Raw genomic sequence first — 27,546 nt, 5'->3', positions numbered from 1 at the left:
TAATAGTGACAGCAATAAATGTGCTTTTACACTCTTTCCATTCCCTGTATTTTATATATCTTTATTATTTTACTTTGTTTTTAATAACTGAAGCATCTTCTATACACTTCATAAAGTTTAAAAAAGTGTTTCAACATTTCTCAAAACGTCATTATAAGCACAATCATGAAGAGTGAACTCAAATCCGCCCTGAAGCAGCATGAATCACAATGACGCAATAAAACAGATTGTGAGTGTGATGCAAAGGGACGAATTTCTTCCTCACCCACCCTTAGTGATTTAAACCAGATAGGGAAACATGGAAACACACACACACACACACATAAATATAGTGTACAGATTTTATTAACTGTGTACTTCAGGAACAAAGTAAAAGTGCATAGTGGAAGCCCTTTCTCTCAACAAATTTTATAACCACAGCAAAACTACTCATTGAGAATCGTTTACACAAACCCCTAATTCCCACCACCCCAATTCATGTTTGAGAGATTGTGTGCATCTACGTGTAAACCCACGTGGAAATGATATGAACTATGATAATGCAGTGAGCAGGACTCGAACGCCAAGTCTCCAAAACCCTAATTAATAGAAGCTACAGACTTTCATTAACTGATGCTACACACTTTTGAAACACAGAGTCAAAGGTCCTTTAGTGTAAAGTGACAGCTTAAAAGATTTAAAATAGAAATAGGCCATAACCAAATATTGCAATGTCTAATATATTATAACCGTATATTGTTATATTCAGTATTAGTTATAATTGGTCATGTGGAGAAAAATTACATTTGTATCTTAAAGTTTAGGAGCTATTAATGTGACACTTGATGGCCAATGAAAAGACAAATCATCATACAAGATGGTATCAAAAAGTTGAGTCTAGTTTTGTAACACGCCAACAGATGGCAGCACAAGGGTGTACACGCAGTCACAGGGAGCACCGACCTTCATAAATCAGTGTCAAAAAACATTGTTCAATTCATTGGGAGCTGTACACCTGGTGTTATATTCTGACCACTTGTTGTCACCGAGCTCTCTTCATGTGAGTATCTTGCCGAAAAATCATAATCTCACTTCCACACCCACCCTACTCGCCAGATTTAGCTCCTGTGGACTTCGCCCTCTTCCCAAAGACACAGCTTAAAGGTCGCCGTTTTGACAACATTGCAGACATCCAGCGCCAATTGCAGAAGATGCTTGACACGCTTCAAAAGGAGACTTCCAGGACACATTCCAGAAGTTGCAGGAACACTGGGAGCACTGTACTGCTGTGCAAGGAGATTATTTTGAAGGTGATTGTGTGTAAACGTGGATAAATAACGTACTTTCTTGTAAACAGAGCCAGTCTCAAAAGTTTTTGATACAACCTCGTGAAATCGGTTCTTGACATACTTTGAAAATGGGTCGCATGGGACCCAGACTGGCTCTGTAGTCGAAATAGCATTACATTATTACATCCGGTAAATTGTGTCTGGTCCCGAATAAGACCTTAACGACCCCCAGACAGTCGGCAGATCTGCAACTTCTACCACACCTACACGCCTACACACCTACAGCTTATTGTAATCACAGAAACTAAAATTAGGATAAAATGCGGCCCGACCGGTGCGTTAAGTGGTCTACGCGAACGAGATGTGCGAATCATACATCATATCACAAGAGCCACGGCCTCGGGTTCTGACCTCATCAATGACATCATTGAATGACATAAGCATTCGAAATGGTACGGCTCGTGTAGAATGCAAAACAACCTCCACCCTGAATGAAGGAATCCATCTACATCATTACAGGCCACCTTACTGTGAATCATGAGTATTTGGGTTTGGTCATGGTGTCATACGCTATAGTCTGATTAACACACCACCACAGAGAATGTGAATGTTTTTAACGTGAAACTGGACCGGACTTTAAAGTCTTTGGCTGCTTTGGCGCCGTGTCGTTTCATGTTTAAAAACCCTTAGATGAGAAAATATGCAGAATGAAAAAAATATTAATCACTCCTAACAGAGAGAGTAAGTAAAAGTAGCCGATTAGATGGAAGACTGAAAGTTCAGGTAAAAGGTCTTTGTCGTAGTATGAAGTCAGGAGACACCCAGTTCGTTGCTAGTCTACTGGAGGTGCTGGAGGTTCTCTGCCATTGTTCTAAAGGGAAAAAATAAAACCCATGTAAGACATTTAGAATTAAAGTGCAAGGGAAGAGTACAGAAGTCCTAAGAGGCCATGCATAATAATCATTTTTTCAACATTAAAAAAAGTTGTTTTCTAGTTATCCGACCTATTTTTCCCACTGTGGAATTGGAGAAAATCTCACGTCTTGTGACTGTTTCTGGCATCTGAAATCTCTGTCATGAAGTTACAAATTTTCTGCAACAAATTTGAACTATAATTCAATTCAATTTGAATTTTTACAATGAACATTGTCTTAAAGCAGCTTTACAGAGTAAGCGGTAATAAGGTTGTATAAAGAAATGTGGACGTTTATTGCCTATAAGTTTGTTCCTTATAATTGTTTATTCCTGATGAGTAAACCAGTGGCTAATGTGGCAAGGAAAATCTTTCCTGAGATGGAATGAAAAAGAAACCTTGAGAGGAACCAGACTCCAGAGGGAACTTATCCTCATCTGGGTGCCACCGAATGTCCATTCTTTGTAGTTACATTGTTATGGTGTGTAGTAATAGGTGCGTAAATGCAGAACTGTTCATGCAACCTGTGCTCCTCAGCCTCTGTAGTAGACTGTTATATATTAAATACAGCTCAAATCCATCCTCAAAGTTCTTGAGTTAGAGTGAGTCCCTGATTAAAGAAAAAGCAAATGCGATCATCCATGGCGCTGTGATGATTGTGCCTCTTAAACATGCTCTAATGCCGAATACACAGAAAAATTAAGTCACGATCACGAGGAAACAATGTTAGTTATGAGGATGTAAAAGCAAGCACTCTTCAGGTGTTTCACCATTTACACCCTCACCATCACTGCTTATGTCTCATTCTATGAACTTGATCTATAACTTGAACTATGATCTAAACTTTCTAAATACGAATTTATAATCCTGAATGGACCCATGAGGAAAAAACAACCGTTTCTAAATGTATTATTTTTAATCATTACACTAAATATCCTCTCAAACAACAGTAGAAACCAATAAACCTCAATTTTGTAGTTATTTATCTCATTAAACATTAAAGAAACTTCCTTTTTAAATATTAATATTCTCTTTTAAAAATATATATGTGCAGGATATGTGCAGTTTTGAGTACATATACACAGAAAAATTGTGAAAAATCCAACGAACCAAACACTAATATACATTTACAGCAATTGGCAGACACTCTTTTCCAGAGCGACTTACAATTACATCATTTATACATCTGAGCAGTTGAGGGTTCTGGGCTTTGCTCAGGGACACAGCAGTGGCTGCCAGTGGTGGACAAAGTACACAAATAATGTAGTTGAATAAAAGTAGAGATTCAGTAGGTAAAATATTACTCCAGTAAAAGTAACACTGATCCCTTTAAACCTTTACTTGAGTAAATGTACAAAAGTATTGTACTTAAGTACATTTGAAGGCAAATGTGTAAAGACTCTAATGTTACTATTGGCACACCAATGTAATAATAGAAGGATATTAATGAGTCAAACATTGATATGTATTCAAATGATCATGAGCCCGAAAACTTATTTTCAGCTACTTCGAAAAAATCATGCAAATAAGGACACGGGTGTTGTTGTGAGTTCGAGTCTGATCTGTATGTTGGTGATCAGTAGATACCAAGCAGCAATCAGAACAAGTTTACAACGGAGTGCAGGCTTCACCCTGATCGGTGGATTGCTGAGTGTTTGACCAGTTACGCTTTTCCCCCACTTATAAATAAAAAGGTACGATCGATTTTACAAAATGTAGAAGTAAAAAGTACGATATAAAGTTAAAATAAAAGTCTCCCTAAATGGAATTACTTTAGTAAAGTACAGATACACGAAGAAGTTACTCAAGTACGGTAATGAATTACATTCACTTCCTTAATGTCCACCACTGGGTGGTGGGATTTAAACTCAGAACCTTCTGATCAGAAGTCCAACAGCTTAAACACTGTGTTACCACTTGATTGTTCAATTGTTTGAGTTTATTCTGGATTATTGAGTTTAGACACTGATGAGTCAGTGTTCCAGTTTATCCCAAATGTGTTCAGCAGAGTTGAGGTCAACTTGTTGGAACAAGTTTGGGCTCCAGTAAAAACAAATTGCATACAAATTCATTCAATGAAACGGTATATTTGCAACTTTGTGGTAACGGTTGGGTTTTTTCCCGGAATAAACACATCTGTGTAACTGTCAGGGGTCCACATATTTTTGGCCAAATTGCAAATATAGCTTACAGTAAAAGGGCTGGTGGGTTTGTTGGAGGTCCTGGGTCTTCTCATGTTGGCAGGACGAAGTAAGAAGAGTACCAGTGCCACCACTATCCAGCCCATAATAATCATTGGAAGAGTCAGGTCGCCCCCTGTTGGAGAACTTGGTCCTGGCACTGCACAAACCAAACAAAGGTGAGAAAACTGCTCATAAACAGGAAATAACTCAATATAGCACCTTGTAATGTTATGTGCCTTGCCTAATGGGCAAACTGTAGAGCTCTATGCATAGGCCAAAGGCAAATACCCATTTAACCTATTTAGAACCATTGTTTATATTGTAGAATAGTGCTGGATCCACAATCTTTTGTTATAAATTTCGGTTTGCATGAATGGGTAGAAAAAAAAAACAACTTTTTCCAAACACTGTGTTCAAAAGGCAGTTCAACACATGAGTTTAACACAGACACTGTTCCTCTTTTTAATTTAATCCATCTGACATATGCATGAAGAAAAAAGAAGACATTTGAATAGCTTTGGATTTGACTGAATTGCTGAAGCTTATCTACTAACAAGTAGTTCCTTTTACATCAGCATGCTTAACAGACTTGTCTTTTCTGATAAATACTATAAAAGAAGATAAAAAAAAAAAAGACAATTGAAGTTAAAGATAATACACACGTAATACAACAAGAGCCTGTTTGTCTATTTAATAGGCTAAACCACATTAAATCATCAGCAACTCACACATATAATCTATGACTAACATGGTGCACAGGGGCTTTCAGAATCTTTCTAATGGCTCATTCATGTTTTCAGTGTTTCAAGGATTGGCTCCTAAACATTATAAAATAAAGCTGAAAAAGTATGAATATGATATGATGTTTTACATGTTCACCCCATGTTTCCGAGGTTTCATCAGGGTTCTCTGGTTTCCTCCTACTGTCTGAAGACAGGCAGGTAACAGACCGGTGTGTCAGTGTGTAAAGGGTAAACAAAGGAAAACTGGTGTAGCATCCATGTTGAATTCCTGAGGTCCTGAGGCACTTGCTAATTAATTCATGATTCATACATTCATTTCTTTTTGTTTATTTTCACAAAGTATGTCCAAAAATTTGGAGGTCACTATATCTCTATTCTCTCAAGTCTTTCTTCTTAGTCATGATAGTTTGAAATTTTGGATGTTTGGAATGATCCCAATAACCAAATATGGTATTTTGATTCTAAAATGATGAGAAGTTTCCAAAAGCTACTTATTTAAAAAAAAAAAAAAAGTAAGGAAGAAAAAGGACTTACATTCCTGAAGGCACTCTGTATCTGTGCAGTAGGATTGCGACTGCCTCAGCTGAGGATAGATTTAACAAGACAATGCTTTAACATCAACCAGGTAGAGAAGGAAAACAAAATTTACGTCATCTTCCATTCTTACATGATTCAGCCCATAATACACAAGTTTGTAGGTATCACTATTGGATATAAACTATAACTTTATGTAATTATGCACTTGGAGCATCTTGAATTTTATTCCATTTGTACATTGGTCTATGCTACATGTTATATGACAATTAAAACTTTTAATTGCGATAAATCGCATGATTGTTATGAGTTGACTTCTAATTAATCGCAACTTAATCGCATATTTTTATCTGTTCTAAATGTACCTTTAATTAATACTTTGTTTTTAATACTCATTACTTTAATAATCAACATTGACAGACAAATATGGATGCTTATTTAAATGTATGTTATTAGTGAAACAAAACTCAACATAGAGCATGAAGATAAAATATTCTTGTAAATGTTTTAAAGTAATTATGGCGCTTTAAATTACGTAAATCATCAGGACAGCAAAAATAACTTTTGCTATGTTTCCACACGGACGGTTTTAATTGCCGGATGTGTGCATCGTGGTGGATTTTGGTGATTTGGTGATCAGTAAAACAAATGTATAGTGAATACAAATAATGATTTTTATTTTTTAACGAGTTATATATATATATATATATATATATATATATATATTCTGTTTGGGTATATAAATAAGACAAATTGTCTAAAAGTAGTATCATTCTAGATATTAGACAAAAACATACGGTACTAAAAAGATAATAAATAAGTGTTTGAATAACTTATCCTAAGACATTTATTTCCTCGACTTCTGCTCACAGTAGTAGCTCTTGAATTATGACAGGATGGCTCATTACTGTACCACACCTCTAATGTAAACCATAAAGAAGAACTTGCAAGTGCAATAAGCAAGTTACACATGTAAAATTATAGCCGATGATGTTACACCCAGCAGTGCCTGACCACACATATAGTCCATATGTTTAGTTTCAACTGTTTTCCATTGAACTTTGTATGTACCAACTACATATTCTTGAGTATCAAGTGACCAGTGTAATTTTTTTCCTGTTTCCTGGTGGTTTGTATGCATTCACATACCAGAAAATACTGAAAACTGAGAGATTAGGCTGAGCATTTATTATACACCCTGACATTTTCATACAGTTCAGCCAGTTCAGATGATAAAGCAAACACAAAAAAGCTGGTTTATTGAGGAACTTCCTGTTTTCGCTGACTGTAGTATTATTAAATTAAACACCTCATTAATTTAGCGATTAAGATACGTAGTGTAAATTCTACTGAAGGGTAAACAAAACTGGATTTTAAGAATGCAGCTCAGTGTAAGCATTTCTGGCCTCTGTAATTTGAAGGACTGCTTTCTAGAAAAAAAAAGATCATGAATACACTGTTACACAATACATCCTCCTTGTACATCAGAGAAACATGTGAGTATTGAATCAGAAGTTATAGAAAGTCAGACGGAAAAACTTTTGGTTGAATTTTTTTTTTCTTTAAGGTTTTTTTCTTTAAGGTTATTAATATTGAAATTGAAGGCGATTCCTACCAGGTTGATGAGCCTCCTCATGGCATGCTCATGAGAGCAGATGCATTCGCAGGGGTCGAATCCTCCTTCTGCCATCACTTGACCAAGGCTTAGAGCATCAACTGAAGTGCTTAAAAAAAAAATACCTCTGTGGGAATATGAACCAAAGATCTGAAGGTTCCCAAGGACACAATCTTATCCCAAAATCAAGGCCAACAGGATAAGGCGTGTTAAAACCGGTCTGATTTTTTTTTTTTTTTTGTCAAGTGGGACATGGAAGATTTTGCCTCAATAGAGTACACAAATATTAGTTCACTTTTCCAGTGTTAGAAAAACCACTGTGATGATGATTTCACACAAGTTTTTACATGCTGAAATCTTGCAAACAAATTTCTTAACCAAATTCAGTCACTTTAAATGCAAGAAAAGTGAAAAAGTGCTTGAAAAGATGCTTTTTTTTCAAGGATGCAAAAGAATAAACAATGTTTAAAAGGTTACATCATGATGCAAAAGAAATATTGCAGAAATTTTTAGAAGCACAATTCGTGCAACAAACTCAATAACTGGTGTATGACAACATCATCATCATCATCATCATCATAAATAACTTACGAGTTCTTACCAGTCACTGAGACACACTATTTCTAAATGCGCTCAATGAATAAATGTGTGCAGAAAAGTCTGTCTAAGCTCCAGCTGAGTTCCAGCTGCAGACAGATGTGTAAATGCCCCCGGTCTCAGGTTCAGCATTACAGGGCCGCAGCTTCGTCTCCTGTTCCGCTTCTGTTTTGATTCCGCGTTACAGCTGGTCGAAAACGAGACAAGCCACGTCGCAAATCTCGCGAGACTCCGTGGGCGAGGGACAATACGAAGGAAACTCCGTGTCATTTTACGCGGCTGAAGCCGGCTTTGGAAACTGTGCACAAAACCTTTCTGAGTTCCCCTTTCACATTAAAAGGTTCAGTAGTGACCAAATCGCGCCTGTAGGTGGCGCCATAAATCGGTCTAATAAAGAAACCCTGCGTGTTTCTCACGCGTGATTTTGATTGGCTGATAGGTGAGCGATTAATTATCCAGGTGACGCCGCAGCTAAAGAAGTTCCAGTCTCGCCCGCGTTGCGGCTCATGTATCACTCCGCCAAGTTCACCAGCTGACCAAAGATCAAGCAACATATACAATCACAGCCAATTTCCCTTATTCCAATGTATTATTAAATTAAATCGTATTTAATGAATTGTTGTATTTAAATACAGCAAATAATTTAATTAACAAACAAGTAAATAATGATTCTTGTTAACAAGCTTTTCTGAGATGTTTATAATTGCAGACAATAGAAACGAATAAACAGACAGACAGACAGACAGACAGACAGACAGACAGGCAGACAGACAGGCAGACAGACAGACAGACAGACAGACAGACAGATAGATAGATAGATAGATAGATAGATAGATAGATAGATAGATAGATAGATAGATAGATAGATAGAAATGCAGAAGGTGATTGACACTTTGAAATAAAAACACATTCCATAAGTGTCAGAAAGGTGGCAGGAATGTGTCAGGAACGTGGCAGGGACTATTTTGAAGGTGGTATTGTGTAAATGTAGATAACTAAAGTACTTTCTTGTAAACAGAGCTCATCTCGAAACGTTCTGATACCACCTTTTAACTTTGTCGAACACAGTAAGAGAAAAGAATGTGATGTGTAACACTTCACATAGCATCTTATTTATGTAGCTTTGTTAAAGTTCAGCTTAGTGTGACCAGCAAAACACAGGCTAAGCTGGTTAAACTGGTCAAATGTTTTTGCAAGCTGGTTAGTTAGTTTATTACTGTAATTTATTACTTGATCATTTTTAGAGGTGATTCAGGAAAGGTTTTTATTTACAAGAACCAGTTGCTAGTTGACAAAAAGTGTTTTGACTCACTTCTCTAAATATAATAATAAATATAACACTACACTATATGACAACCTGACCATCACTTCTAAATGTGTTTCTTCTCCAAACGTTTGAACCTGAAAGCACACAACACTTCCAATACCACAAAACTGTTCATTCTTACATTAAATATGTTCTAATACTGGAGACTTTTTCATTAGTGTTAAATAAACATATACTTAAACATGTCATTTCAGTTCACTTTTTTTTTTAATTTTGTACCAGTTCATGAACGTCCACTTTTTGCTTGGTCCAAGCTTCCAACATCTTCATGGTCTACCGAGGAGAATTATAATTTTTTTAATTCTCTTTTTTGTCAGACACAATATATTATTAAATAAGTATGAACAATTCTTGCTAGACATTTTTTTTTAAATAATGTTGATGTGAGGTTTGTGGGAGGATTAGAGAGATCACTGATATTGGTTGAGGAGACTCCAGATCTTCTGGTCTAAACGTAACACAAATAATGTCCTAATAGAAGATCCTTAATTTGGTGACATATACATTGCAGCACAGTGAAATTCTTTCTTCATATAACACAGAGCATAGGGTCAGTCATGATACAGCACCCCTGGAGCCCATATGGTTAAGGGCCTTGCTCGAGGGCCCCAAAAGTGACAGCTTGTTGATACTGGAGTTTGAACCTTTGACCTTCTGATCAGTAACCCAGAGCCTTACCAGTGGCAGAGAGTAAATTAAATAAATGTAATTCATTACTGTATCTAAGCAGCTTTTTCGTGTATCTGTACTTTACTGATCTAAGTATGTGATGTAACTTTACTTTACTCCTGAGGTACAGGTGACCAGAGTTCCTGTCAATTTCTTCTCTTCGGATTTGCCCGGTTTATCCATACGTCCAACCTCTGGATGGAGTTTTCTTCAGTTGGAGACCACTCTGTGTAGCCGGGGGATAGTTTCACATCAACAGCCTAAAGACCCATGAAGCTGCTGAGGATGAGGATGGGTTCTCTTTTGAGTTCTGGTTCCTCTCAAGATTTCCTCCTCATGCCATCTCAGGGTGTTTTTACACAGCACTGGCTTGCTCATCAGTGATAAACGATTCAAAGAAACAAACATATAGGCAATAAACTTTTCTTTATAGAACTTTGTAACCACCTTCAATTGTAAAAAAAAAAAAAAAAAAAGTGCTCCACATATAAAACCGAATTAGATTTAAAGGTTGTGTGTTTTTTGTTTTGGGCGGCATCTGTAATCGTTTCGATCATATTTTGATGTATATGGAGTACACTAATTGTGGATGAGGACAGGGCTAGATCTCACTACAGTACAGGCACATGTGGAGAAACGCGTTCACACTGGAAAAAATCGAATTGTTTCCATTCTGCGCTCGGTTTCCAGACTCTCATTGTGTTTGGAAACTAGAAACGTCACAAGGTAAAAGAAGTGAAAGAGAGTGTGTGTAAGTGTGTGTGTGTGTGAGAGTGCAGGCTTTGCGGACTGCAGGCCCGAGTGAACAGAGCTGTGAAACCCGGCGCTCCAGGCACACAGACATGGCCAACATCGCCGTGCAGAGAATCAAACGGGAGTTTAAAGAAGTCCTCAAAAGCGAAGAGGTTTGTGGATTGCGGATTTATTCTTTATTTTTATCCGGTGTGTGTGTGTGTGTGTGTAAAATAATATATATATACACACATATCTAATATAATAACACACTTGTTTACAGCTAGCGGTCATGCTAACTCAGTGTACTGCTTAAACGTCAAGCTAGTTAGCTGTCGTAAAATATCCGTGTTAAAGAGATTTGTCGCTAAATAATGCTGTTTTTTTAGACAAACAAATCGACACAAGGGTAAACAAAAACACGAGAAGTGAATGACTTGTAGTGGATATGAGAATTTGCTAGCTATTTCACAAACATGCTCTGTTTGACAAGGACGCGCTAACATCCTGTTAGCCTGCTAGCCGAGACCTGAGGATGGACACAGGGTTTCTTATTACATTTTCTAATAATAATTTATCATAATAATAATAATAAAATAAAAACTTGAAATAAAAGTGAAAATGAAATCCTCCTCCTGAAGCTTTATTTGGTTCTGGTTCCGTTCTGAGTTGTGAGTATTGGCCTGTAAAGTGGAATCAGGGAATACATTGGAAACGAGATGTTCTAATGTCCTAATAATCCGGATTTATATGACATGAAAGACACTGTTTTCTTTTTCAAAATGTGCTTCACTCATGCGTTGTTTTGTTCTTCTACATTCTGTCCAACAGACGAGTAAAAATCAGATAAAGGTGGACCTGGTGGATGAAAATTTCACAGAGTTGAAAGGGGAGATTGCAGGACCTCCAGACACTCCATATGAAGGTGAGGACTCCATGATCTAGTTCCTTACATGATGACACATGTATATATGTATATACATACACCAATCAGGCATAACATTATGGCCACCTGCCTAATATCGTGTTAGTCCCCCTTTTTCTGCCAGAACAGTTCTGACCCATTAAACATGAACTTCTTCAGCACGTTGAGCTTCAGAAGCTCGCCTGTTGATTCGACCACACGGACCAGCCTTCGCTTTCCACGTGCATCAACGAGCGCCGGTTCACCGCTGTTCATTTCTCGCTCAAATCCTTACACTTGCTCATTTTTCCATTTTTTTCTGCTTCTAACACGTCTACTTTGAGGACAAAATGTTCAGTTGCTGCCTAATAATATCCTACTAACAGGTGCCATGATGATGAGATGATCAGTGTTATTCACTTCACTTCTCATCATGGTATAATGTCATAATTTTATGCCTGATCGGTGTATATATACACGTGTGTGTGTGTGTGTGTGTGTGTGTGTGTGTGTGTGTGTGTGTGTGTAACAGTACACAAATTTCATGGGTCGGTGCGTACTTCGGTTTTGAAGTCACCGTTCGGTTCAATTGGAAATGCAAAACATAAAATTGCTTGTCGTTTTTTTTAATGTTGTTTATCGATATTACAATTTACATTTTACATTTGCTGCATTTAGCAGACGCCCTTATCCAGAGCGACGTACAAAAGTGCTTTAAATCTCTAGTAATGAATAAATCTACACTGGTACGCAAGATTACAAACTCAATATAAATATAACTCGAATTCTAAAACTTGGAAAGTGCTAATTTAGGTATTTCAGGAAGAGGTAGGTCTTCAGTCATTGCTTGAAGATAATCAGGGACTCTGCTGTACGGACATCTAGGGGAAGTTCATTCCACCACCTCGGTGCCAGAACAGAGAAGAGCCTTGAAGTGTATTCAAATGTGTGAACAACAGTTTGCATTTTAAATAAAATGTGCGTGGTTTAAATAAAACATAAAATATATATTTTTTACAATAGCATAAATCAAATTAATGCAATACACTTTTATTAAATTGATGAAGTCATCAATTAAATATGCACAAATGAATAATTAATTAAATAAATGGAAAAATGTCATTAAATAGTAATTTTTTAGCTAATACAAATATGTATGAGTGTTTTTCCCCATTCAGTATAAAATCTTTTAAAGATATGCGCTACTTATCTGTTCTACTTATTTTAGCCTCCTTTAACAAATTAACAAAAACGAACAAAATCGTGAGTACAAATCGTGTTTCCGGTACAGAAAGTAGCCACGGTGACACTGTGCTTAAAGAGTGAGGTGAATACTATAATATAAATAATAAATAAATATAAAAATAATAATACTCTATGCATATTTGTATTTTAGAGTATTCAATGTGCAGCTTTTATATCAGTACAGATTTTCTGTCCTCTAAAAATAATGCATCATACAGCCATTATTGTCCAAAAAACTGGCAACAAAAGTAAGTACACCCCCAGTGAACATGTCAAAACTGTGTCCAAAGTGTGAATATTGTTTAAACGCAGTTGTTATCCAGCACTGCCTTAATCCTCCTGGGTATGGAATTCACCAGAGCTGCACAGGTTGTTACTGGGATCCTCTTCCACTTCTCCATAAGAGCTGCTGGGTGTTAAACACTTGGCACTTCTCCATCTTCTGCTTGAGGATGCCCCACAGGTGATCAATAGGGTTCAGGTCTGGAGACATACTTGCCCACTCGATCACCTTCACCTTCAGCTTCCTCAGCGAGGCAGTTGTCATCGTGGTGTTTGTGGTTGTTATTATTTTGGAAAACTGCTGTTCAGCCCAGTTTTTGAACTTTTCATGTTTCCCTCAGTAAACTGCAGCTCCCCAGTACCAGCAGCACTCATGCAGCCCCAGACCATGATGCTAACACCACCATGTTTGACTGTAGACAAGACACAATTTTTTTGGTTTCTCCTCACCAGGACGTCACCACACATGCTGGACACCTTCTGAGCCAAACAGGTTTATGTTAATCTTTTTAGACCACAGAACATGGTTCCAGTAATTCATGCTCTTGGACAATGTTCTTCAGCAAACTGTTTGTGGGTTTTCTTGTGAGCCTGCTTCAGAAGAAGTTTCCTTCTGTGATGACGGCCTTCTGCAACCTCTAAAGCTGCAGCAACTCATGCGTCTGGTTTTTTTGAAGCAGCTTTTGCACCTGATGCACAGCACGAGGACTCGACTTCTTTCAACAACCCTTGTGAGGTCTGTTCTGAGTGGAACCCGTCCTGGAAAAGCTCTGTATGACCCCGATCACTGTACTGTAACTCAGATTCAGGGTGTTACTGATCTTCTTATAGCGTAGACCATCTTTGTGGAGAACAACAATTCTAATTCTCAAATCCTCAGAGAGTCTTTACCATGAGGTGCATGTTTTACATCCAGTGGTCAGTATGAGATAATTGTACTGAAAGCACTAAATGTTTAACTGCTCTAATACACGATACACACAATGTATATGCTTTTTGTCAACTAGACAAAAACATGAACATGATAAATAGGACGTGTGGATTTTCATGGTTACACGACATACAGCTGTTATCACTGAGGGTGTACTCACTTTGTTGCCAGATATTTAGAAAATAATAGCTGTATGTTGAGTAATGTAATGTATGTTGAGGACAGTAAATATATACTGATATACGAGCTGCACACTGACTACTCAAAAATATATCTAAGTTTTATTTCTATAGAATTGTCCCGAAAGTGGTAGCTGAAATGTGAGGGTTGTACTCACTTTTACGATATATTCTGTGGGGGTGTGTGTGTGTGGGTGTGTGGGTGTGGGTGTGTGTGTGTGTGTGTATTAGGGGTGTAACTGTACACACAATTTTTCGTTTGTTTACGTACCTCGGTTTTTATGTCCCGGTTCAGATCCGTTCTGGCTTGGGGGAAGAAACGCAAAACAGAATTGCTTGTCGCTTTTTTTAACATGGTTTTTATTATTATTATTATTATTATTATTATTATTGACATTTGTGATCATCAACATTTGAACGGTTTGCATAAAAAAAAAGTTTTTAATCAATTTTAAATAAAATGGCAGTTAAATAATATATAAAATATTTTATAAAAATAAAATACAATAAATCAAATTAATGCAATAAACGTTTTATTATATTAATTTAATTGAGTAATCAATTTAAATTGATAAAATTATATTAAATTAATGGAAAAATGGTATAGTTTACATTTGTTCAACCCCATTTGGTTAATACAGAAAGTGTGAAAAAGTGTTTGCCCCCTTCCTGATTTCTTTTTTTTTTGTTAATGTTTCAGATCATCAAACTAATTAAAAAATTAGTAAAATATAACACAAGCGAACACAACATGCAGTTTTTAAATGAAGGTTTTTATTACTGAGGGAAAATAAAATCCAAAACTACATGGCCCTGTGTGAAAAAGTGTTTGCCCTCTAAACCTAATAACTGGATGGGCCACCCTTAGCAGCAACAACTGCAATCAAGAGTTTGTGATTACTTGTAATAAGTCTGTTACAGCGCTGTGGAGGAATTTTGTTCACTCATCTCTGCAGAATTGTTGTAATTCGGCCACACTGGAGGATTTTCGGACATGAACCTCCTTTTTAAGGTCATGCCACAGCAACTCCATAGGATTTAGGTCAGGACTTTGACTAGGCCACTCCAAAGTCTTCATTTTGTTTTTCTTCAGCCATTCAGAGGTGGACTTGCTGGTGTGTTTTGGATCATTGTCCTGCTGCAGAACCCAAGTTCTCTTCAGCTTGAGGTCACAAACAGGTGGCCAGACATTCTCCTTCAGGATTTGTTGGTAAACAGCAGAAATCATTGTTCCATTTATCCCTGCAAGTCTTCCAGGTCCTGAAGCAGCAAAACAGCCCCAGACCATCACACTACCACCACCATATTTTACTGTTGGTATGATGTTCTTTTTCTGAAATGTGGTGTTAATTTTACGCCAGACTTAATGGGACACACACCTTCCAAAAAGTTCAAGTTTTGTCTCGTCAGTCCACAGAGTATTTTCTCAAAAGTCTTGGGGATCATCAAGATGTTTTCTGCCAAAACTGAGACGAGCCTTTGTGTTCTTTTTGCTCAGCAGCGGTTTTGTTCTTGGAACTCTGCCATGCAGACCATTTTTGTCGTCTCTTTCTTATGGTGGAGTCATGAACACTGACCTTAACTGAGGCATGTGAGGCCTGCAGTTCTTTGGATGTTGTTGTGGGGTCTTTTGTGACCATTCGGACGAGTCGTCGGTGTGCTCTTGGGGTAATTTTTTAATAATAATAAAAACAATAAATGCGTGTAAGGCTGTGTTTTATCAAACTTGCGGTCCATAATTTAATAGGTTAGTGAGGGAACTCCCTAACCCTAGATTTTAAGATGTTCCTCACCTGATAAAGATTACGTTCGAACTGAAAACCCTGTACTGAAAAATGTCGTTATGAATACGTGTACCGTTACACCCCTAATGTAAATGTATATAGATTTTATCTTGCAGTGAAATATTGTTTTAATTGATTAATTAATTAATTTATATATATTTATTTATTTTTTAGGTGGCAGGTATCAGTTAGAAATCAAGATCCCAGAGACGTATCCATTCAATCCACCGAAGGTAACTGTCATATTATCCTGCATACACACGTATTGTACTAGCCAAGATTTTTTTTTTCCATATGCATTTTTTTTTCCTGTGTGATTACAAGGACACAGACAAAGACACGAGATGTATCACAAATGTACAAAACGGAAGTGTGTGCTGCATGTGTAAAGTGTTCAGTGTAACATCATAGTAAGGTATCTGCAAAGTCCTGCAGAGGAACATTGGGTCCATGTTGGTATTTCCAACATTTTTCAGTATGTGGGTCTAGGTATATGTGCCAAATAATTTATTACCATTTATTACAGTGTCTTCCACTAATATTGGTAAATATGACCAAAGAAGGCTGTAATTAATTATTATTATTATTATTATTATTATTATTCTTTAGGGGAGGGGGGGTTAATTAAATTACTCTGGTAATCTGAGCACTAACTAGTGTTTTTACATCTACAATCTTTGGGAGACAAGAAAATAAAGAGTAAGATACTATTATTTATTTTATAAAGGTAGAAAATGCAGTCAGACAATTCAATACCCTTCTATCACAAATCACTCCTGCCACTCTCCACCCTGCCTGCACTCTTTTCTTCTCTTCTCTAACACACTCTCCATTACTTTGCACTGTTGACCCCAGGTACCTGAACTCATCCACCTTCTCCACCTCTTCTCCCTGCAACCGCACCACTCCACTGCCCTCCCTCTCATTCACACACATGTACTCTGTCTTACTCCTACTGACTTTCATTCCCCGTCTCTCCAGCGTGTACCTCCACCTCTGCTCAACCTGCTCCCTACTCTCACCACAAATCACAATATTATCCGCGAACATGGTCCACGGAGACTCCTGTCTGACCTTGTCAACCTGTCTATCACCACTGTAAACAGGAAAGGGCTTAGAGCCCACTTAGAAAGAGGTTGTCGTTCCTACTACACACTTCACTGCTGTCACACTGTCCTCATACATGTCCTGCACCACCCTCAGATACTTCTCTGCCACACCAGACTTCCTCATACAATACCACAACTCCTCTCTCGGCACCCTGTCGTACGCTTTCTCTAAATCCACAAACACACAATGCAACTCCTTCTGTCCTTCTCTATTCTTCTCCATCAACATTCTCAAAGCAAATAAGGCATCTGTGGTGCTCTTCCTCGGCATGAAACCATACTGTTGCTCACAGATGGTCACCTCTTCTCTCAGCCTGGCTTCCACTACTCTTTCCCATAACTTCATGGTGTGACTGATCAACTTTATTCCCCTGTAGTTACTGCAGGTCTGCACATTCTCTTATTCTTAAAGATTGGTACCATCACACACCTTCTCAATTCCTCAGGCATCCTCCCACCTTCCAAAATCTAGTTCTAAACTCCACTGCCATGTCTCCTAAACATCTCCACGCTTCTACTGGTAAGTCATCTGGTCCAACTGACTTTCCACTCTTAATCTTCTTAATCTCTGCTCTCACTTCCTCCTATCCACTTCCTGCTTCACCATCTCCACACCATCCAACCTTCTCTCTCTCTCTCTCTCTCTCTCTCTCTCAAATTCTCAACACACTCTCCTCACTAGTCAACACATTTCCCTCTCCATCCTTTATTGCTCTAACTTGCAGCACATCCTTCCCTGCTCGGTCCCTCTGCCTGGCCAATCGCTACAAATCCTTTTCTCCTTCCTTTGTGTCCAACTTCTCATACAGCTCCTCATATGCTTTTTCCTTGGCTTTCGCCACATCCCTCTTTACCTGCTGCCGCATCTCCTTGTACTTCTGCCTACTTTTCTCATCACTCTTGTTGATCCCAATTCTGTTTTGCCAACCTCTTTCTCCTTATGCTTTTTTGCATTACCTCATACCTCTCCCTTATCACTTCTGCAGTAGTTGCTTAAGCATCCTTATTCTTTTTTTCAGTCCTCACTCTCCTCCTCTTCTTCTTCACTTCCAAAACCATCCTACAGACCACTATCCGATGCTGTCTAGCAACACTGTCCCCTGCCATCACCTTACAGTCTCCAATCTCCTTCAGGTTGCATCTCCTACATAGAACATAATCCACCTGTGTGCACCTTCCTCCACTCTTATACATCACCCTATGATCCTCCTTCTTTTTTAATTTTTTTAGCAAAATCTACCACCATCTGACCTTCTAAATTTGTCTCCTTAAGGCCATACCTACTCATCACCTCTTCATCACCTCTGTTCCCTTCACCTACATGGCCAATGAAGTCTGCCCCAATCACTAATCTTTCATTCCTAAATTCACTCTCCACCACTTCATCAAACTCACTCCAGAAGTTCTCCTTCTCCTCCATTTCACAACCCACTTGTGTACAATAGGCACTGATGACATTTATCATCTCCCCTTCAACTTCCAGCTTCACGTTCATCGGAAACTCTCTTCACCTCCACTACACACTTACTGTTCTCTTAGTGGCAGAACAGTTTAAACCCTTCTCCGATGTTCCTGGCCTAACTTCCTTTTCACTTGGTCTCCTGAACATACAACATATCTATCTTTCTACTCTTCATCATATCAGCTCTGCTATCTATCTAGCGGTCTGGATATAAACTCAAAACAAAACATGAATCTTGTGGGAATTATTTTTTTAAATTATTGATATTGCTTATTTGAGAATCGATACAGTATTCTCAAACAAAATATCGCAATGCTCACGTGTCTTATAATCTAATATATTTTAAGTGATTGGACAGGGGTATAAATATGAGATAAACCAGAGGCCAAATTACTTGAGTCATTGATCACAATGGGTAAGACCTAGGGACATTACTCTGATGTGCAGCAAACGGTTTCACAAAATAATAACTGGTTATGAACAAATAGCAAAGATTTATTTTCCAATCTCATGAGGCAGGAGAGGAGTCAGAGATGTTATCCTGGCAGAGGGAGGTAACACAAACTGTGCCACACATTTATTTATTCTGTAAAACTCTAATGTTCTGCTCATATTTACCAATATTTGTGGATGACTTTTTTTATGCATTAAAATGTACTGCATTGAACATTGAAAGCAAACCACCATGATGATGAAACACATTAAACAAGTCAGTATAGAAAAATGTATGATGTGTTTTTAGTGATTATAGGCGCTGTTTTTTTTTCTTTCTTTTCCTCATGAGTCTGTGGCGCTTATGACAGATGATGAACAAAAAAACGATCCGAGATCCAACAATATGGTCATTTGATTGGTCAAGTGAGGTTCAAAATCTGCTGATTTTATTGTTTTAGTCTATCAGCATTGGGAACGCTTTATCATTCCCTTTGACTCTTTTTTGTTACATAAAAATCCAATTTCTAGCAAAACTGTTACTGTAGTTTGTTGGCCAGATTGTTTGTTTTATGGCAACACCGATTGTGCCTTCTTTCAGAACTCTTTTTGTTGATGGGAGGGGAAAAGAGGACAAAACCTTTGCGCAGGTTGTGTATAAAATGTCACCCGATCTTAATTTCTTGTTGATCGAACTGTTATATGAGAAGCAGCATTACTATCACAGTGGTGCTGTTGGAATGAATTTCAGCAAAGCATTTAGAAGACTCTTGCTTGTGCGATATATTGAATATGACACGCTTAGGTTGAGGTATGGCGAAGGGTCAGTTAGCTAGTGGTCTACAAGCTCTCAAGCTTGATTGTTTGAGCGGTGTGTACAGATGAGAAAGCTGTACACCAGGGGTCACCAAACTTCGTTTGTCTGTAACAGAAAATTACAAGGGCCAATGTATGTAACTAATAGTAATATTGTGGAGATTTTATTATAATTTTAAATGTATTTATTACGCCTCCTAATGCTAGACTCATATATTATTTTGTTATGCACCGTTCAAACAAATGAGCATTACTTTTAAATAGATATATAGCTTATTAAAAGATCATTATTACTATCAGAATTACTTTTTCATATCTGTTGCTTTTGAAATCAAAACATTTAATAACTAGAGGTCGAATGACAGTGGATTTTACCGATAGCTAGGGTGGATTGTACTTGCCGATAATTGATTAATTAACCCATTGAATAATTGTATCCTGGATTAAAAAAAAAAAAAGTAACATGTATACAAAATGTTTATTTACAAAATACATTTTGTTAAAACTTACAAAAATAAAAAAACATTACTGAATCATAAAAATGTGGTAAAGAAAATATATATTCATTAATAAATATTATATATTGAATCAATTATAAATAATAATTATAATATAGTGCTCTTCGTGCAGTGTGCAGTCTCGCATTTAAAAACAAACAGCATGTGGTGTCAGTGGTTCACCTGTAGAGGCCGCTCTTATAATGACCGGATGCCGGAAAAACTATCGGTATGGATTTTGGCCAATAGACGACAGTTCCAGCAATCAACTATCGGTGCCATGACCTCTGTTAATAACTAGGGAAAAATTTAGTTTGAAAACCAACCTTTATTATTAAATATAGGTATGATATGAGTGAAACATATGTTCAGAGGGCCGTTACAAATGTGGGGACGGGGCGTATTTGGCCGGTGGGCTGCAGTTTGGGGACCACTGTTTTCATAGAGTGATACAAGGTGACCAAGGTTGTAGATTTTTTGGAACAGTGAATTAGTTTAATTAAATAGTATAGTGTATAGTATAGTATTAGCCTTTTTTCTACTCAGTCTGTACCCCATTTCAGACATTTCATAGAATAGAGGTACTCCATTGAAATAGAGGTACTCATGCAAGCGTTTTTTTATCAGAAATTCTATTCAGTTAAATGATCGAATGGTTTCTCTGTACTGCAGCAAACTCCAATACAAGATCCAGCATCAGAGTAACAACTCAATCTTGTCATTTAACTTTCAGGTGCGGTTTATTACAAAGATCTGGCATCCCAATATAAGTTCAGTTACCGGGGCAATATGTTTGGACATCCTGAAAGACCAGTGGTGAGTTTTGGCCCATCGTTACATGCACATATTGCGTTACGGTGTGAAGTTTCGATGGCGTGATCACTTAGGCTAAAAATATCCCGCTATCACAGTATTGACGGACCATTCAGAAACGCATTTAAAACGAGTTGTTTTGCAGAGCTTTAATGTAAAAAAGGATCAATTGCTCAGATTTTTCTTTCTCTTCCAGCTGGAGGAGATTTGTCGTTATAAATAATGATTTCCATGAGAGATGAAGCATCTCTATATAAAATAGGTAGCAGTCTGATCTCGCTCGTCATATACAGTATAGGTTACTATAGGTCATGGGTTCTAGTGATTTAAAATAGAGCTAGACTGAGGGGGAGGGGACTAGTATAGCTAACTAACTAACACTAGAGTTGTGTCTGACTACAGAGATATGATCAGTTAATCGATGTTAGCTGATGAGACAGGATAAGTATCTGTAGATAAGTGGTGTGACATTTCTAGGAGCTGCATTCGTTGATCTATGCCAGGACTTGGGGTGGACCATCTGTCAAATATACCACCAGGTGGTTTTATTTTTCCCAAGCCAGACTATGATTTATAATAACATATTATATAACATTATATTCTGTTATAGCTTTTAGGACTCTTTACACCAGGTTTGAATATCCATAAGGGCTGAGATATTAATTGCATTTGCGATAATAGAGATATGAACAAGGGATTTTTCAGCGGCAGAGGCTGCGATTACGTCCTGTCACGTGACTCACGTTGGTACACTGACTTCAGGCATGACAGAATCTTAAACTGCGGAAACTTTACTGTCAGTGGGACGATTTTGGCGTTAAAAAATATGCTGTATTGTGTAAAACCTGGCTTGCAAAGGCTGCTAAAAAAATGTATAAACAAAATTAATAAATCAATTTCATTAACTTTCTTCTGACTTCTAACGCATGACTCTTTCACAAACACGAATTTTGTACTCCGAGAAAAAGAAATAAAACCCGACGTTCTTTTCCTGTTCTGTCTCCAAGAGGATGCAGCTCTACCTCTGCCATGTTAATCTCTATCGTATGTGACTCTCAGGACACGGCTCCGTCTCCGTAATGTTGTGATGCGTCATATTCAGGTAGCAGCAGTGGTGCTGAGAGAACGCGCTCCAGAAACAGTTTGGCGAGTCTAAATAATAAAAGTATCTACTAATAATTTTATATCAATAAATCTTTTTTTTAACCGTTGCTAATATGTAAAAAATTAGGCATCTCGATACAAACGCTAACTCGTATCCGATGCAGATCGTTAAAATTTATTCCGATATACTGATGTGACCATTCCTGACGTATTCCATTGTGTGAACATGATGAGATGTTCAGGCAGGTGTACTGATCACAGAATCTGAGGAATAAAGACTATTGCAATAAGACTAAATTAAAATTAATTCAATTGATTCGATTCCAAAAAGACCACTTTGCTTAGCCGAGCCGAGTCTCTCCTGTAACTTAACACTATGCCGTTGCATCCTGTAGCTTTTCAGTCGTTTCTTTCCCCACTACAATTTAGCACTAGAAATTTCAGGTTCTGATCCAGAGTTGTTTCTACACCGCTCCTAAAAAAAAGTGATGAGCTGGCAGTTTCACACCTCTTCTCTCTTTGCAGGGCTGCAGCGATGACTCTGCGCACAGTTCTGCTCTCGCTACAGGCTTTACTAGCTGCAGCCGAGCCCGATGACCCTCAGGACGCTGTAGTAGCCAATCAGGTAGGCGTGAGTGAGGGAGATCCGGTGGCTCTGCTAGCCAGTTAAACAGCGTTGTGGTGTGTGCTTATAGGAAACTTTTACATTACATTCTGTATCTTTTTTTCAGTATAAACAGAATCCCGAGATGTTCAAACAGACCGCTCGGCTGTGGTCTCACGTTTACGCCGGCGCTCCCGTCTCTAGTCCCGAATACACACGCAAAATAGACAAACTCTGTGCCATGGGCTTCGACAAAGTAAGTACTTAAATTCATTATAAAACTGTCCACGATGAGATTTTACAGCTTCATAACGTGTTGCAGGCGTTACAGAGCTGCGTAGTCTATTAAAATCCAACTCGGATTACAAAAAGGGTTCGGACGTTGTGTAAAATTAACAATGCAATGATTTGCAAAAATCATAAACCCACATTTTATACACAATAAAACAAAACATCAAATGTATTAACTGTTACCATTTTTATGGAAAAATTGAGTTACATTTTTTTTTTTTATGGCTGCAACAGAAAAAGTTGGAACACAGTCATGTTTAACACTGCGAGGGGATCAGTTGCTGAAGTTTTGGGAAAAGAGTGTTGTCCCATATGTGTCTGATACAGGATTTTAGCTGCTCCACCGTTCTGGGTGTCCTTTGTTGTGTTTTTCATTTCATGATGCACCAAATGTTTTTAAATGGTGAAAGGTCTAGACTGCAGGCAGGTCAGTTCAGCACCCACACTCTTCTACTATAAAGTCATGCTGTAATAGATGCAGTATGCAGTTAGTCTTGTACTGCTTAAATATGCAACGCCTTCCTGAAAGATGTTTTCTGGATGGAAGCATTTGTTGCTCTAAAACCTGTAAATACTGTATAGCACTGATGGAGCCTTTCCAAAGGTACATGCTGCCAATTCCACAGGCACTAATGCCACTAAGTGCTGCCAGATGGTCCCACTCCTCTTTAGTCCGGAGGACGTGGTTTTCCACTTTGCATCACTCAATTTTAAATGAGCCTACAAAAGATGGCGACGTTTCTGTATTATATTCACGCGTGACGGTTTCTTTGCATGATCGAGATTTGATTTGGCGTTTGTGGATGACATGGAAAACTGTTCACAGACGCTGGTTTCTGGAGGTGGTAATGAGCCCATGCAGTTATTTCCATTACAGAATTATAACTGTTTTGAATGCAGTGCCACCTGAAGCCCTGAAGATCACAGGCAGCCAATATTGATTTTCACCCTTGTGCAGAGAGATTCTATGAAACCTCTGATATTATGTTCTGTAAATGAGGAGATATTCAGCTGTTATTTTGAATTTGTAGACACAGACTTTGACAGATTGGTGAAGCTCTGCCCAGCTTTACAGGAAGTAATTCTTAATCTTAAGTCGTCTTGGAGTTTGCGCTGTGAGAATTGTGCTAATAACAAATGCACTTTTTTTTTTCCTTTTCAGAATGCAGTAATAGTAGCTTTGTCTTCGAAGTCATGGGATGTGGAGACGGCAACAGAACTTTTGCTTAGCAACTGAGAATTCACCCCTCGAACTTTTCACAATCCACTTTTTTTTTTTTTCCTTCATCCAAGCATGTATTAAGAACAGCTCAATGTAAAAAGTATAAGATGAGCCTGGTTTAATCCAGGTTTTAAAAACTGCTCCAAAATAGATTGTGTGTGTGTGTGTGTGTGTATATCAGGGGGAGCGCTTAATTCCTAGTGCTAATGCTAATCATTGAAGTTACTTGCTATAATGAGCCAGATTAAGTGGTACCGATTTCGGCGCGGTTATCGCTGTTTAAACGGTCTTTTTAAAAGCCATGCGACGGCCTCTTCAAACTTTCCGTCATACTCGTGGTCCATTTCCATTAAGAACCAAAATAAGGGGACTCCTGTATGACTGCCATTTTTTTTAAAAGACAGTTGCTTACACAGATGAGGTGAAGTGTGTGTAAATAGGTATATTAAAGGTTTGTGTACATGCAGGAAGCAAAGGGAAAGCGTTAGTTTCTCTAACCGTCCATTGTAAAATGTTCCACGACTTTGCTAGAGAGAAGAAAATAGTATAAAGGGTTAAAAACAAGGTCTTCATCTTTTTCATGGAATATATTGGCCAAATGACATGGTGATATTACTGTTTAATATAGAACATTTAAAGTTTTGTTTACTGGTGGGAATTAAATTAGTGTATTTATGCTACAGTAGGATTATTCCTAATATCAGGAATATTAACTAATGTTTTTCCCTTTTTGTTTGCGATTCTAATTCCATGAATTATCCCAGATGATTTAAGCATCGTGAGGAATCAGACAAGGGACTTCTTTTTACCTAGAAAGCATTTGCTGATTGAATGGCTGGAGTGGAATTTTGAATGTGTAATTCTCTACCCTTAAGTTAGCAGGATCTAAACACTCACTTTAAGTGTGAGCACGGGAAAGAAAAAAATCAGCCGAGCTGCTCGTCATTGCGCACACGCGCACACACACTCCATTCACGTGTACATGCTGCCAAGTCCCTTTTCTTTAAGTATTGATCATCCCCTCAGTTCACCATTGATGGCTTTTTGTATGAAAACAAAAACAAAAAAATAAAAAGTCTGTCTTCCTGTAGTAATGACATGTTCAATATTGCACGAAGAAACAGCTCGGGGGGGGGCGTGGGGGACGTTGGGAGGAAAAGAAGTCAAGATTTAAGCAATCTGTACAAGCATGGTTATTTATTGTGAAACTATCATTTCTTTGAATAAAAAAATGCTTGAAAAATGAAAAGGGGTGTGGGTTTTTAATTCATTGTTTTTAAACAGACAAAAAAAAAAAAAAAGATAAAAACAGACCCATTCTAAAAGTAATGAAAAAACAAAAGAAAGCACACAAACCATAAACAATCTCAAATCATTTTTTTTTTTGAGTGCAGTATAATAGCCGCTGCAACTGAACACTTTTCAGTTGAAAATTGTATAAAAATTCTACAGCATCATTCGTTCCTCGGAATTGAGAGGGACGAATAAGAGAAGCCCAATTCTTGCATTTTTATGCTTTTGTACAAAACAGGATTTAAAAAAAAAAAAAAAAAGGCAAATTTTTTCTTTGCCAGGTTTTTGATTCAATCAAGGTATATAACTACAAGTTCTGAACTTGCATACAATGCAGTTGAAGAAACATGAATGACTTGCCTACTGCTTTGAACCTAAAACCAACATACACAAGTATAGAAATGCCACAATCTGCAACAAGAGAGCAGGAGTTCATAGATTTCAACTTCATATACAGATTTTGGGTTATTTTTTTTAAAAGGCAATGGGGCATGTGATCTTTCGTTGGTGGTATTATACGGGATACAGGTCGAAAAATGTATTACAGTAACCGTTACACACGTTCCCCATCGCTGAACACGTGTGTTACGCTGAATAAACTGTCTCACACATGGGGGGTGGGGGGTTTCCCAATGGAGCAGGAGAGAATCCACAGGAAACAACGGAACTTTCCAGGCATTTAATAAGCAATGGTATAGTAGATTAAAACTGTCTGACTTTCAAATACTCATTTTTAAAAATGGCTCCAGACAGTGTTAAAGAAGGAATTAAACATCATAAGAGGGAACAGTGTTGTAAGTATTGTAACGCTCAACAGAATCGAAACATCTCAAACCTCTAAAGCTGAGGGCTGCAGAACAGTTCAGGTGGCGCGTGTGTGTGTGCGCGCGCGCTTTTGCACTCGCACGCTTTCGTTTTCAAGTATGTGTGGGAAAAATTGTGTGCACAGTTTTCATCAGAAGCAAAAGGGCATTCGAGTGTGTAATGGGGCATCTCTTGGGCAGGAAGGCTAAACAGCCGGACTTTTGTAGGCCTTCGCTTTACCTGAGAGAGAAGGAGGGAGGGAGGGAGGGAGGGAGAGGTAAATTATTATATTTATACATACAACCCATTTGGTTGTAAAGACAGAAGCAATGCATCAATCCTAAAACCTTAACTGAACAAACACTGAAGAGTGATGCTGCTTCTATATCCTGTACACTGACTGAAACTCACTGCCAGATGCACCTGTCCTGCTCCATGGACACTTTCTTCTTCTTGTCTGAGGCTCACGTGTTCAGAGCTGGTAGATGTACCCTGATCCTCTGCTAACTCAATCAGAGAAAGAAACCAGTCTGGGCTTGATTCCAGATCTTTTTCCGTTTCTCCTTCACTTCCGTATGCTAGCTGATGTTGGGATTGGTTGCTGAACACACTTTCATCTGATTTAACTAGCCTTCCTGCTTTTGGGAGAAGGTGCCTGCAGCCACAGTCACATTATTTACTTTCAAAAGCCTAAAGTGACAATAGGATTAAGGCCTGGTTTGGCTAAAACTAAAAAGGAAATAAACCTGAAACTACACTGTATTTGTAAAAGACTGTGTTTTACCTTTGCAGGTCAATCTGCCTCTGTTGTCCTGCCCGCTTGGAATCTGTTTCCTTCTGTTGTTTTGGTATCTTTCCACTGATTGGTTCAGGTGAAGCTGTCGAGTTGGGATCCTGCGAAGGTGTCGCTCTCTTTCTGCCCCGCCCAGCTCCACTCCCGGGGGTAGTTACGACCTCCTTGTCTTTATTGGCTGCTGCTGCCGGGTTTTTCGGGGGTCTGCCTCGGCGAGGTTTGTTAGGGGGAGGTTGCGATGCTGCGACGGGGTTTGAGGCCACGCTGTTCTCCGTTCCGTCCGTCGCCGGGGCATTTCGCTTTCTCCCGCTTGCCTGAGCCAGCGTCGTTTCCTCCTGAAAGAGTGAGAAGGAGAGAATATATAAGATTAGAAACAGATTATCACACGTGCCAATTAATA

General features: G+C 38.2%; 3 protein-coding genes across 8 annotated transcripts in view; 1 reads left to right on the top strand and 2 right to left on the bottom strand.

Annotated features, from left to right (window-relative positions):
* Positions 1–327: 327 nt before the first annotated feature.
* Positions 328–8,052, bottom strand: smim14 (small integral membrane protein 14). Of its 2 annotated transcripts, none has more exons than XM_046843394.1 (5): positions 7,858–8,052; positions 7,257–7,383; positions 5,642–5,690; positions 4,373–4,521; positions 328–2,139 (listed from the first exon to the last, which is right to left on the bottom strand). In XM_046843394.1, the coding sequence occupies exons 2-5, from the start codon at positions 7,329–7,331 to the stop codon at positions 2,101–2,103; spliced, it is 312 nt and encodes a 103-aa protein (XP_046699350.1). In that variant the 5' UTR covers positions 7,332–7,383; positions 7,858–8,052; the 3' UTR covers positions 328–2,100. The 2 variants fall into 2 exon arrangements, with proteins under 2 accessions (XP_046699350.1, XP_046699349.1); XM_046843393.1 differs by having other exon boundaries at positions 7,257–7,365; positions 7,858–8,048.
* A 2,384-nt stretch (positions 8,053–10,436) lies between these two features.
* Positions 10,437–25,505, top strand: ube2kb (ubiquitin-conjugating enzyme E2Kb (UBC1 homolog, yeast)). Its single transcript, XM_046842782.1, has 7 exons — positions 10,437–10,754; positions 11,413–11,506; positions 16,081–16,139; positions 20,956–21,038; positions 22,665–22,764; positions 22,871–22,999; positions 24,197–25,505. The coding sequence occupies exons 1-7, from the start codon at positions 10,692–10,694 to the stop codon at positions 24,269–24,271; spliced, it is 603 nt and encodes a 200-aa protein (XP_046698738.1). The 5' UTR covers positions 10,437–10,691; the 3' UTR covers positions 24,272–25,505.
* Positions 25,506–26,213: 708 nt separating this feature from the next.
* The window catches only part of pds5a (PDS5 cohesin associated factor A), a 32,657-nt gene continuing 31,324 nt past the window's right edge, over positions 26,214–27,546 (bottom strand). For 4 of the 5 annotated variants that reach the window (XM_046842776.1, XM_046842780.1, XM_046842779.1 and 1 more), the window contains exons 32-33: positions 27,138–27,481; positions 26,504–27,008 (exon numbers count right to left, since the gene is read on the bottom strand). In XM_046842776.1, coding sequence (XP_046698732.1) covers positions 26,702–27,008; positions 27,138–27,481 — 651 coding nt within the window. In that variant the 3' untranslated portion in view covers positions 26,504–26,701. Of the gene's footprint in view, positions 27,009–27,137; positions 27,482–27,546 lie in introns of all 5 variants that reach the window. The other variant, XM_046842781.1, reaches the window with a different exon arrangement.

Source organism: Silurus meridionalis, chromosome 28 (assembly GCF_014805685.1).
Source record: "Silurus meridionalis isolate SWU-2019-XX chromosome 28, ASM1480568v1, whole genome shotgun sequence".
NCBI classification, from domain to species: Eukaryota; Metazoa; Chordata; class Actinopteri; order Siluriformes; family Siluridae; genus Silurus; species Silurus meridionalis.
The sequence above is the reverse complement of the archived record's forward strand: the minus strand, read 5'-3'. Positions and strand labels throughout refer to the sequence as shown.

Bases quoted from the DNA above. Each gene is read 5' to 3' on its own strand.
- smim14 (XM_046843394.1), bottom strand. From the start codon at position 7,331: ATGGCAGAAGGAGGATTCGACCCCTGCGAATGCATCTGCTCTCATGAG. The intron at 5,691-7,256 runs GTAGGAATCGCC...ATCTATCCTCAG, and splicing joins TGAGGAGGCTCATCAACCTG to CTGAGGCAGTCGCAATCCTA. The intron at 2,140-4,372 runs GTAAGCTATATT...TTTTCCCTTTAG, and splicing joins AACCCACCAGCCCTTTTACT to AACAATGGCAGAGAACCTCC.
- ube2kb (XM_046842782.1), top strand. From the start codon at position 10,692: ATGGCCAACATCGCCGTGCAGAGAATCAAACGGGAGTTTAAAGAAGTC. The intron at 10,755-11,412 runs GTTTGTGGATTG...TCTGTCCAACAG, and splicing joins AAGTCCTCAAAAGCGAAGAG to ACGAGTAAAAATCAGATAAA. The intron at 16,140-20,955 runs GTAACTGTCATA...TTTAACTTTCAG, and splicing joins ATCCATTCAATCCACCGAAG to GTGCGGTTTATTACAAAGAT.